This window comes from Paramacrobiotus metropolitanus, unplaced genomic scaffold (genome assembly GCF_019649055.1).
Source record: "Paramacrobiotus metropolitanus isolate TYO unplaced genomic scaffold, Prichtersi_v1.0 Parri_scaffold0000060, whole genome shotgun sequence".
NCBI lineage: Eukaryota > Metazoa > Tardigrada > Eutardigrada > Parachela > Macrobiotidae > Paramacrobiotus > Paramacrobiotus metropolitanus.
In genome coordinates this window covers 552,726-565,190 of record NW_026570280.1, presented here as the reverse complement: position 1 = coordinate 565,190, position 12,465 = coordinate 552,726, and the positions used below count along the sequence as shown (strand labels likewise).

The 12,465-nt window shown below is 43.5% G+C and overlaps 1 protein-coding gene across 1 annotated transcript; it reads left to right on the top strand.

Annotated features, from left to right (window-relative positions):
- The first annotated feature begins 1,212 nt into the window (after nucleotides 1–1,212).
- Nucleotides 1,213–2,529, top strand: LOC129593186 (uncharacterized protein F54H12.2-like). The gene has a single exon (XM_055489394.1). The coding sequence runs from the start codon at nucleotides 1,213–1,215 to the stop codon at nucleotides 2,527–2,529; it is 1,317 nt and encodes a 438-aa protein (XP_055345369.1).
- Nucleotides 2,530–12,465: the final 9,936 nt, after the last annotated feature.

Below are 12,465 nucleotides of genomic sequence, written 5' to 3'. Positions count from 1 at the left end.
TTCTACACTCTTCCAACTGAACAGAAAATACATTTGGATATAGTTAAAGAATTTCGTGTGAAAAAAGAGGACGACTTTATCACCAGCGCGGACTATGTAGTTCACCAAGAGATTTTGGTCATTCCGCCAGGAAACTATAAAAATGCCGATTTATTATTGGAAACTATCAATAATCTTGTACCGGTAATTGGGCCGTACATGGTGGACGATGTGGTTCATCAAGACAAGAGTGCTTTACATGACAACAAGGCCTTCAGTTTGCAGTTCCTGACGGCTACTAATCATCGCGTTAAACTTTCAATCGGTAACGATCGTGTTTCAGTTTCCTTCCCCAGGATCCGTTACATTGCAAAAAATATTAGGATTTGAGCAAAGTGAATACAAACCGGACGTCCCAGAGGAAATTCATTCTAATGCACGCGGCCCGTTTCCATTTGAATCGAAAACAAGTCGTATTAAGTACCTATCATTTTTCACTAAAGCACCTCCCCCTAAACTGACGACTTTTCTTTCGGAACGCCCCGTTAACACTTTACTGGGAAATCAAAGCTTGTTCCTGTACAGCGACGTTGCGGACTATAGCTTGATTGGCGATACCGCGGCGCAGTTTCTGCGTGCTGTACCTATTAGAGGAGAGGTCAACCAGATCGTGGAAGCACGCTTCGATATTCCCCATTACGTTCCAGTATTGCGCCAACATTTTGAGACCATTCATCTGACTATTGCTAATGACCTAGGTGACGACGCTAAATTCCAAACGGGAAAGTCATTGGTCAAGCTGCACTTCCGTCCTCAACGACTGTACTGAAGATGCCACTAGTAGCTTACGTACCCGACCCTCGGCGGTATGACAACGTGTTTGTGAATCAAACGGGTGGAAGTGCCCTTATTCGGTATCGAGGAACCCTGCAAAACGGTTCTGGATTTCCTCAAATTTTGAAAAATTTATTGGCAAAGATTACTGGTTTTGCTAAACCGATCTTACGCAAAGCCGCGCCTCATGCCAAAGCAGCCTTAGAAGCCGCTACTCCTCACCTGCAAGATGCGGCGACCGGGGCTATTAAAGAAGTAACGTCCCGGGCAGGTGCGGCAATTGGTAAACGTCTAGCTTTGCAAGAAGGTGAAGGAGTTCGTAAAAAGCGACGATTTAAGCGAAAAGTTCATCGTGTTAAACGCATACCTCCGACCAGTATTCCTGACTTTCTGTAAAAGATGGCGATGCTTATGATGGAACATTCGGAGCCGGCGATGCAACTGGAGAATCAGCTGTTTGCCTTGCCGGCTACTCTTACGGACCGTTGGCGTACAGAGCACGAAAAACTCAACCCCACAACAATTTTGACCGATAACGGATCAGCCGGCGACATCAATTTTTTCATTCCACCTAGTACGGCAGGTTTGCTCAGCCTAGCCGATATGATGCTTGAAATAGAGGTCGGTATTAAAGTACGCAAGACGACCGGGGATTGGGAGTTGGTAACTGCTGAAGATGGAGTTGCACCAGTTAATAATTTCCTACACTCGTTGTTTTCATCCTGTCACGTTACGGTCGCCAACCGCTTGATCTCGGACGCGGCAACATTCTACCCGTACCGTGCCTACTTTGAATCATTACTGTCATACGCTAGAGAAGCCCAGGACAGCCAGCTAACTTCCGCTGCATTCTACTTAGATACGCCCGCTAAATTCAACGACGAAGCTCTCAACAAAGGTGAAAAAAACCGCAAAGCATTGTTTCAAACAGGACAATACGTGCAGCTGTCCGGTAAGCTATTTTCCGATCTATTTGATCAGAGCAAACCTTTGTGCACGGGTGTACCACTGAACATACGTCTAGTGGTGAGTCGACCGGAATTCGCGTTGCGTACGTGGGATAAAGATGCAACCAAATCGTTTAAGCCGTTTATTCGGAATGCTCGACTAGCCGTGCGGCGATATATACCTTCACCTGATTTTCTAACAGCAGTTGCGGGAGAGTTATTGAAAAAAACAGTCAAATATCACATTGAGCGTGTGGTAATGCGTGTGTCTGATATTCCCCAGAAAACGCAAAGCACCGTGATTAGTAATCTTCAAATCGGACAAATTCCTAAAGTTGTCTTTATCGGATTTGTCGACAGTGAAGACTTTCATGGCACCCTAAAGAAAAATCCCTTTAACTTTCAACACTTCGGTATTACGCAGATCAGTGTCGAAGTCGACGGACAAAGCTATCCAACAAAACCGTACATGTGCGATTTCGAGCGCAATATGTCGTTGGAATGCTATGATGGATTGCTGGACACGTTGGGACATCGACCCAGTTTACAAAATGGATTGCCTTTTGACCGTACCGAATACAACCAAGGGTTCACCATATTCGGATTTGATTTGACACCAGGACACACTGGTCGTGGCCCACTAACGCTGATAAAGCAAGGCAATCTAAGTGTATCGGTAGCCTTCAGTAAACCGTTGAGTTCAACGATTATGATGGTTTGCATGTTAATATATGACAGCATTATTGAGATAATCAGCACCGGCAATTAATTGCCGACTTTTCAACATGAATACGGAACAAATTGCTAACTGTCTACACGGAAATCCGGTAACGGCCCCAATATTCAGAGGGGTTTATGCTAGCGACAGAGCACCAACAAACCTGACACCGTACCCCGGTGCGTGTGTTGTAAACACGGACCCAGCAGACCAAGACGGGGAACACTGGATCGCGTTATACCAAACTAAAGACGATATTATGGAGGTTTTCGACTCATATGGTAGACCTTTGCAGTCATATTCTACCAATTTTTCTACACTTACAGAAAACAATACTGTGGTTTGCCAGTCCGAGCAGTTTCAATCTGAATACAGCACTGTATGTGGGCAATATTGCCTGTTTTTTGTTCTGAGAAGAGCTAGTGGTGAAACGTTTACTAATATTGTGCACTTATTTACCGATAATCGAATAAGCAACGACAAGATGGTTTGTCAATATGTCAACTCTTTTTTTGATATTAATACAACACTTATTGACGGCTCTTACCTCCGTCAGATATGTAAACGGTTAATGAAATAAACATGCAAAGAAATTAGCATCACGAATAATGATATATTTTTCCATGCAATCCATGCATACTGTATATTGTTCCTTTAGGGTAACGCTATATATATGCAAACGCAAACAACAAATATAGAAGACTAAGCAACACAATGAAACAGTGACAGAAAACGCGCAAGTACTTTCTCTTGATGGTAACGTATACAAAAAACACAAGAAACATAATTATAAGCAACACAGAACAACGAGAAAAAAAGATTCAAGATTCAAGAAACCTGCATAAACAGCTAGTCAGGATTTTCAGTCATTTAGAAATCAGTGAGGCAGGAGTTTACCTGGTTGCGGAGCTGGTCTTCGTTGGTTTTGAGGTAGCTTGCAACGTCCAGACTCAGAGCTTGCTTTGGGCTCAATTCTTCATATCCAAACAGAATTCCATGCACTACACGCGAGTCCAAAAGGCGTTGAACCGCTTCCTCCCATTCAGTGTCCGTCAAACGATCATCACGCAAAATTAATCCGCCATCTGGGCACCGCTCACCCAGCAGTTTAACTAAAGCATCCCCAATGTCATCGCATAAGGTTTCATATTCCAACCCCTTTTTGTTTCCGTCTACATGTCCCACAGTTTCATCCACGCTGACGATGTTTTTCAACAGTGTCAAGTCCTGCATTAGTTCCTTCAGCGCATCGTAGCATCTTTCACCGAACGAAATACCGTTCTTCGTTGGAACTAAATCTCCATCCTTGGAAACCTGATACCGACGAATGCTGGCAACGTTAGAGCTTTTGTACCGACTCCAGTTGAAATACACTCCCTGGTCCAACAGAAATAACGGGGTCAAACGACCACTTTCCGCAGACATATCACGGGCCACTGGGTCCAGATCGGCCTTACCGGTCAACAACAATGACGCCAAGCGTAAAAATCCTTTTTTTGTTAACACCGATCATTTTCCCCCCATGTTTGTTTCCATTTTCCAGCAGGTCCCTCCTTCCATTCACCGATAAAGACTTTCGTGTCACCCCACTGGCGGCCAACATGAACGAATTTATCGTTTCCCAGGCGGTAAACTGGATTACTTGCTTCCAAAAAAGCCAGGCGAGCATGCCCTTCAACTGGTTTAGCCCGGTACTTGGGTTGCACCTCCAAGGGCGGTTGGATGGTTGCTTCCGACTTCGGTTTAACCATACCGATTTCGTAACCATCTGGGCGACGGCGTTTGCTGCCCGGTTTTGATGTTGACGGTGGAACTGATGGTACTGTCGGGTCCATTGCACACAAAATTTTCTTGATAATTACCAACTTTTACTAAAACTAAAATTCAAAAAAGCTAGTTGTCTTCAATCCCTTCGCGCTATGAATGAAAACTTTTGTGACGGTGGTAAACCAGATATGAATTCTACTTTCTATCCAACCTGAACCAGATACACAACTTGGTGCACGGTGCCATGTACCGTGTTACCGCGGTGCATGGTGCCAGGTACTATGTTACTGCGGTGCATGGTGCCATGCAAAGTGCATGGTACCATGTACTATATCCACCTGGTGCTAGGTAACATAAAATGACCATAAAGGTTTCTAATAAGAGTACGCTAGTAGTGTATATTAACTTGTATTATCATGGCGCTGCCATGTGTTCTGGACGCGGACTGGTTTGTTATTGATAAAGTTAAATACATAAAGCAGTTGGCTTTTTCGTGCCCAGAGAAGCGCGCTAGTGGTCAATACACCTTCAGTTTGCCTCGAAGCGCTTCGAAACATTCTCGAGATTTGTGCAGACAGGCCCGACATTCACACGGTTTGGTATGGAGCACAAAGGGAGATTTTCGCCATAATCAAATCGGTTGCGCATTCGAAGATATTTTCCGCAAAATTGGAAGACCTTCGGAATTGGTTTTTATGCCAAAGGTTTAGAAAAGTGCCGGCTACTAGAGCAGTATGTTCCCGAGGTTCTTAATCTGGAGGATTCCGGTTGTCCTGTTTATCAACGCTTGACTGACCTGCCGCAAACGACTTTGCGTAAAGCAATTCGTTTTGGTTTGTGGTTCTACTGCGATGCCAAAATCATGAATGTCGTTGCCGTTGCGGATTTAAACACTTCTTTGAACTTGGCGAAGATTGAGAAGTCAGTCCCGATGGCGCAATACATACCAAGAAAGTTTTCTGGATTGTTAATCCGCATTTTGTCTCCGTACAAAGCGCATTGTCAGCTGTACGCCAATGGGAAAATTACCGTAAATGGTGCACGTTCAGAGCCTGCTGCAAAAGATTTGGTCGAACGGTTTGTGTCTCTACTACAGTCTATTGGTATTAAATGTAAAGCGACTGGATTTCGAGTTGTCAATATTGTTGTTGTGCATAGTTATAACACCTGTATAAATCTTGAAAAATTTAGCTGTTTGTTTGATTTGACCTATACTCCAGAGCTGTTTAGTGGTTTGAGTTTAAAATTACCATCATGCACAGCCGTGTTGTTTTCTTCGGGAAAGTGTAATTTTTTAGGTATTAGAAATGCCGATGAAATTGAAAATGCTGTGAAATCGGTTGGTGAAATGATACACAACTTCATGAAAGCACAATAAATTTATTCAACTGTGTATCCGTACGGTACAGTATTCCAGTTTTTCGTTATCCTCCGCTTGTCATAAGTGACTTGCAGGCGTTTAATCATGTCTGTGTTGCGCAAAATAAGTTTAGATTTCACACGGTTAATAATATCGCGGTAATGCACATCAATATGTTTAGAATCATGTAGAATATTCAACATTGAGTGGAAATTGATTTTTTGTTTTGTCTGACCATTAATGGTAAATCCTTTCACTTTGACAACCGAGTTCCCGTCGTTGGTTACATAGGCGTAGGTCTTGGCTCCCAAGCTGACAAACTCGGTAATGAACTGTCCAGGTTTGAGCTCGTTTGTTAGGTCACCCAAAAAGCTCCCAACGGGGGGATCTGGTAAGTCGGGGTGCGACACAAAAAATATAGAATCTGCAAATACTAGAATTGTACTTGGAAATAAAGTAAGTCACTGAAATAGTAATCTACCTGTATCAAAGTACAGTAGTCGCTCTTTCACCAAATCCATAAAGTGGTACAAATGGAGTCGGGCCCAGCATGTTGTGAAGCTAAAGAACATTATCGTTTAATAATTTTTTTACATGTACCAAATGCTCAAAATTTACACTCACCCAGCTAGGACCACATTTGTATTAGGATTCTGCTCAACAAACCCATCTTCTTTGGTGTACGTCAGTTGCAGTACATCATCGTTGAAAAGATCCCAGGAATGAACGTGGTATTTTCCTGAGTACAGCATCTCATAGAATTCCTTGGGGTCATGAACGTACAACGTGTTGAGTTTGTTATCCTGCATCCCTAGACGGCCCCAAAACTGTTTAGGCACAGTTTGGACAGAGATCGCAGACCAGGATTTTCCTTTATTTTATCATATTCCAATCGGACACCTTCCCGCTGATGGAAATTTTCGATGTACTGTCGCTTTTGCGTTTCAGTAACAACACCGGCAGGCCATCCGCTCGCTTCTGTTTTGATTTTCAAAACTTGTCCACGTATGCTTTAAACAAGTGATCTTCAGAGGTGTCGTAATGCCAAACTTCATATATACGCGTGACCTTGTATCCGCGGTTAATTGCGGTAACCAGTTCCGGTGTGCACCATGTACCTGTCAGTTCCCGTTGGCGGTCTGTGTGCTCACATTTCTCCATTGTTTGCTGATTGACACATGTCGCACACAAAGGAAAGGTCAGTTTCCCATTACTTCGATAAGGTAGTACTGGTAGCCACAAATCTCCCGGTGGTAGCACGGTGCAATGTGCCAAACCAAAATAGTCGGCAATGTCTGTGAAATTTTTTGTAATGATAACAGGATGACCGATGGGATACCGTCGATTCTTGTTTACGAAGGGGTATTCGCTATTGACATCGAAGTACATGATTCTTTCATCTGACTGAACTGAATGAAACAATCGAACAGCATTCGTGCGGCCGCCGTAGAAAGCATTACGAGGATGCAGAGGCTCAACAAAGGTCACATTTTTAAGGAATTGTCGCATTTCCGGGTTGGTCCTAACGGTTTCGTCGTATTCGTGCTCCCAGATTGTGGTAACGGTGTGTCCTTGGAAACGGAGGTATTGTTCCCTGTCTACCGTTTCTTTGTAGATTTCTCTCATGGGAAGATTGCGATAGGGGTGCACTGTTTCCTGGTCAACACAGGTAGGGCAGCCATGGTACCAGCAACCATAGAATTCGTAAATGTGACCAGTATCTTGACGGTATCCATCTACAAAGTAAGGTCCGATTTTATGCTCGGTACCCGATACCATCGACTGTATTGTACAATTATCCTCTTCCTCCATCCAGGAAAGCCATTTCAAGGCTTTTGTAGATTGAAGACGATTTTTTGCAAATCTTTGCTGTGGAACGAGACCAATTTGACCCGGTTTCAGAATATACGACCTCCAAAACAGATTACATAAACCGGCAATGGTCAAAGCGGAAGTGAAAGGGCAGAGACCATTGCTTATCTCCATAAATAGTGAACGAAATTGCTGACAGCACTGACGCAGAACGGTAACGTCATTTTGGCAATAGGTCACAAACTCTTTGCGGAAATCAAAAAGATTATTTTTTGCAACCTTATCCGAATCATACCATTCTTTAAAGGACTGTTGGGTTTTCTTGTCCATTAGTTTGTATCCGTATTCGTCCAAGTCTGGATACTCGAGAATTCGATCCCAGTTCTCCGGACGATTAAATTTATGTGGGAAAGTTCCTTGGCTAGGTCAGGAATTCCGAATGTAGCCGGCCATTTTGACAAACTCTGGGGTTGTAATTAATACTGTCCCGAAAATGAATGTTAAATTCTGGTACATCCAGCTGTAAAATTTTTCCCCCGTTCATTATAACTTTTGGTGTAATGGCATTTTTTAATAACCAGTTCAAAATAAAGTAGCCATCGAAAGCGCGGAAATTATGCGCAATAATGTAATACCCTTTATGGTCAGCACTCACTAGGAAACAGCACAATGCATCAATAATACTTGTACCCAGAGGCTCACGGACCGATGGAAACATCCATTCGTTTCCTTTGTCATCTTGAACGACTGCCAGATTGGGAATCAACTCACCATCTTCACGTACATAAGTCTCAAAATCGAAATATAAAAAATGTGCGCCCTGATTATTTTGCCGTTCCTCCATTGTGACCAAATGTGGCTGCATGAAACATTTGTGCGTTTCCGGTAGAATGTGCACATTGCAGTTTTTACAATATATCTCACCACACTGGTGAACGTTCCCGGCTTTTCGATTGCGCATAGAGACGACGCACTGACAGTCTTCACATACACGGACCATGCTGCACAAGGTTTTTTGAGTTCTTGTTCGGTTACCACGATCCTTCTTTGTTGCGACTTTGTGATGATCGTAACACCCCTTTCCGTAAAACGGTCGGTTGCAGTCCGCACAGTGTATAACATCTGTCATATCACGCTCACAGTCTGACCGCAAACACTGGTGGCAAACGATGCTACAACGATGAGTTGTGCGATTAGAGTAACCTTTGTTACACTGGTAGCACCAATACGATCGTTTAAAAAAAGCTGGGAGCGACAGCAGGAGATCAAAATGGTTTTGGTACAGCAGCAGAACAATATGCCGATTCTTTACCTTGCCGCTGTATACAATCCGGTTTCCCTGGTCCAGACTGACAATAATAATTTGATATTCAGGAAGTGCGGCTTCAAAAAACGGACTGTCGGTAAGGTTGAACACTCTTTGGTCGAGGTTAGCTCGGTGAATTAACTTCTTCGCTTCATTGGTCCACAATTTCTTTCCACGGCGAAGGCGGCGGCAAAGTTTTTTGTCATTGTCTGCGTACGCTTTACCCAGTACAAGTGCTCGCGCCAGACACAAATTGTCGCTATTTTTCACTTGAATTACCGATCGCATTTTTTGCAATTTTCGACGTAATAGTTGCGGCACATCCTTCCGACAACCACCGTGTGGAATTTCGGTATACTGCACAGAAATTTCAAAGGTATCATCCAAAATAAAATCTTCATGAGACTGCAAAACTTTTTCAATCTCGTCCATCCAGCGCTTTACATCTAACTGTGACCTTTGTATTGGTGGAGTCCAAATGGGGCGTTCCAGTGAGTGCGAGTCGATACGCAAACGCACCAGCTCAGTGTCACTGATATTTTTTAACACAGACTGTAGAATGTGCTCCAAGATGAACGTTATTATAAACGGGATATCAGCAAAACTAATATCTTGAAGGTCGGACACCTTAAAAATAAAGTGCTTCAGTTAACTCTACTGTTGTCAAAAGTAAAAGCACTGTACCATACCGCAAATTAAATACTGTAGTGATTTAGGGGTACCATATATTTAGGCTTACCTTTACAGCAAAGCACTTGAAGTGCAGCTTGTACTTTTTCGAGTATTTGTATCCGGTGCAGTCAATGGTGACATGCTCATCAATATCAATGAGTGGTATCTGATCTTCCGTGAGTGCCGCTGACTGCCCGCCATACTGATATAGGACGCCCTGATCTTCATCAACCCAGTCGTCCATGACTGCCAAAGCGGCGCAATCCGCAACATCGGCAGCCGAAAGTTGGTACGGTTCCATGTCCGGAGGCAGATCAGTTAAACCGGTAAGCATTGCACAGTTTTTTACATTAAAAAAAAGTTGGTTCATAACGACAAACGAAATAATAAAAGGTTTACTTAACATGCTGCAAGGTTCTGCTTGACATGTACCGTTGTACCGTACATGGGTGTCCGGGTACGATACATGGTGCCCAGCAACGTACCTAGTTTCGTTATGTTACCTTCAAAATTTACGAGCTTAGCAAGACGCATTCGCATTTTCAGTCATTCCCTCTGTGTTACTTCTTGACTGCAAAAATGGCCTTTTCCAAGTGTTCATTAGATGTGGAATTTCGTCGCATTAGCTTGGATGGTGAACACCGATTTGCTTGGTGTGAATCCCAACAACCCTCTGCCAGTCTGCTGTGGACATTACCTCTGTGTATGCCATTACCGGCCCCGGGTACCAAAGGTCACATCGTAATTAGCTGGGGAGGAACCGATGCTGCTACAGCCACCACCAAGCTGGACTGCGATGGAGCTACTTACTTACGCTTTGCTGTGAATTCGCAGCACTGCTGCCGCGAAGCCAATAATTGGTCATACGGTTTGCATGGTGATGAAATGGCTATGATTTTGGACTCACCGACACATATTTTGACCGGTATTGAAACGGCCACTGCAGTTCATGTCACCTTGGCGTACGTGGCCGGAAAAACTATCCATTCCAACGGTACGAATTGGTTTTTATGTTAATTTTCGTACTCCAGGTGTTGACATTTACAGGGGTGTCACAGAGTGACCTTTGAGAAGGAAGAGGCGTTCCTTTCATTAACGAGTTATTTATTATCCGCCACTATTGTCTACTAGTTCAGCTCTTTTTTGTCCAAATTTATTTCCTTACGCAGTTAATGTGTTTTTCTAATTATTGAGCCCTACCGTAAACCGAGTTTGACTTATTATTAGTTTTTGTTCTATGTGGTTTGTCAGATGTTGATTTTCATGTGTATTGTGACATGAACACAAATGTTATTAAAAGGCGGAACGTATACCAAATTAATTATAACTTGTTCAACAATCTTTACGGTCACAACAATGTTTACCTAACCATGTTAAAAACTTTTGCGCAACCTGTGCATTCTGAACATCTTCAAATGCGTCTCATACGCAATCCGTGTTGGTTTCATTTTTAGTCGGTTCCTAGTTAAACACCCAATCTGCGTTTCGCTCAACCTTGTACCTCTTAAAACGCTTTGAGTCCGAAGAAACACCTACTCTCATTTTCTTGCAATTACGTTCACCGTTTTACCACAATCAATCATAACCACTTAAACAGAACTTAGTATGTAGTTTTATATTGTGCTGTTAGCTTTACTCATCTTCCTCTTCATCATCGTCAAGATAATCGTTATCGCGAACAACAAAATCGGGTTCTTTAGCATTAGCACGCACATACATCATTAGCAGAGAGCGGTGATTCACAAGTTCTCGTATCGCTAAGCTGTTAACCACGAGGCATCTTGAAAACTCTAGATCATCAGCTAATCGTACAAATCGCAGAAAACAGGTCTTACGCTTGTTTGACCGAAAAAACGCGATCGAAGTGTGTTAGAGTACTGCCGATACAATTCGCGTGGCACCCAGTTCTTCTTCGTACTGACTGTAGCGTCAGCCATATCCTTCTCCCAACTTCCGTTCAGCAAGTACAAGGCAATGCGGCCGAACTCGTTACCGTTCACACTCAGTTGGGTCCAAGGCTCCGTCGTGACGACAAGTTCAGTGTACCCTGTACTTTGAATGTAGCAGTGGAGCTTGCCAGCTTTAACTGTAGGCTGCCGAGACTGGACTTTCAGCATAATATGCTCTTTAGCCCGCTTCTTCTTCTGACTGTCTTTTTCTGGCTCCCGTGTTGTTGGTTCAGGAATGTGGATTAGTGTGGCTTCCGGTACGCTGCGGTTATTAACTTCCGACACAGTTTCCGGAATAGCAAAATGGTACTGGGTGGAGTCAGGGAGCAATCCGATCGACGCTAGACAGTGGGCCAAGCTGCAATGACAAGGTTCAGTTCCGTGACCTTTCAGTTGCACTTTATGTGCTAGCATAATCGTACAGAGCTATTCGTATTATAATCAACAAACCGCTCATACAGAGTATATATACATTGCTGCATGTACAACGGTTTCATTAAAAAATGTTTCCAATTTTTATTAACCCAAAGAGTGTACCATAATAAACCCGCTCACCAATCGCTTTCTGGGGTGTACGTTGTCAGGACATCACCTGGAGGTAACGCGACTTCCTCAGTGAACGTAGGGAACGCAGCTTCCTGGTACGTTGATTGCACTACCTGTGGAGCACTGACAACTGGGAATAAAAGTTCGTCCAACCAATCAAGTGATGCGGTCGAGTTGGTAACTACCGGCACCTCCCCGTCCTGGAGATCAAAACCAGTTCCGGTCAGCCCACTCGTAACTGGTAGCAAAAGCTCGTTTACCCAGTAGCTCGACGATGGACTAGGTAGAGATTGAGCGTTAACATTATTCGAAGCTGTAGGAGAGACAAATTCTAAACCAAGCTCCTCTAACGGAGCATCCGTAAGCATCCAGTCGGAAAGGTCCATTCTGATAACTACCGACTGTTTGCATGTTGCTTTTACATACGTAACCAAGGTAGCCAAAACAGTACCTGGCACCACGTACCGTTGCTATGACTACGTTACTTGTCAAATAATATTGGTACTTGCAGTAACTCTCTGTAGCAAAGAAATGAGCGCATGCCCCTTTTACAACTCAGCGGTGGGTTTATGTAA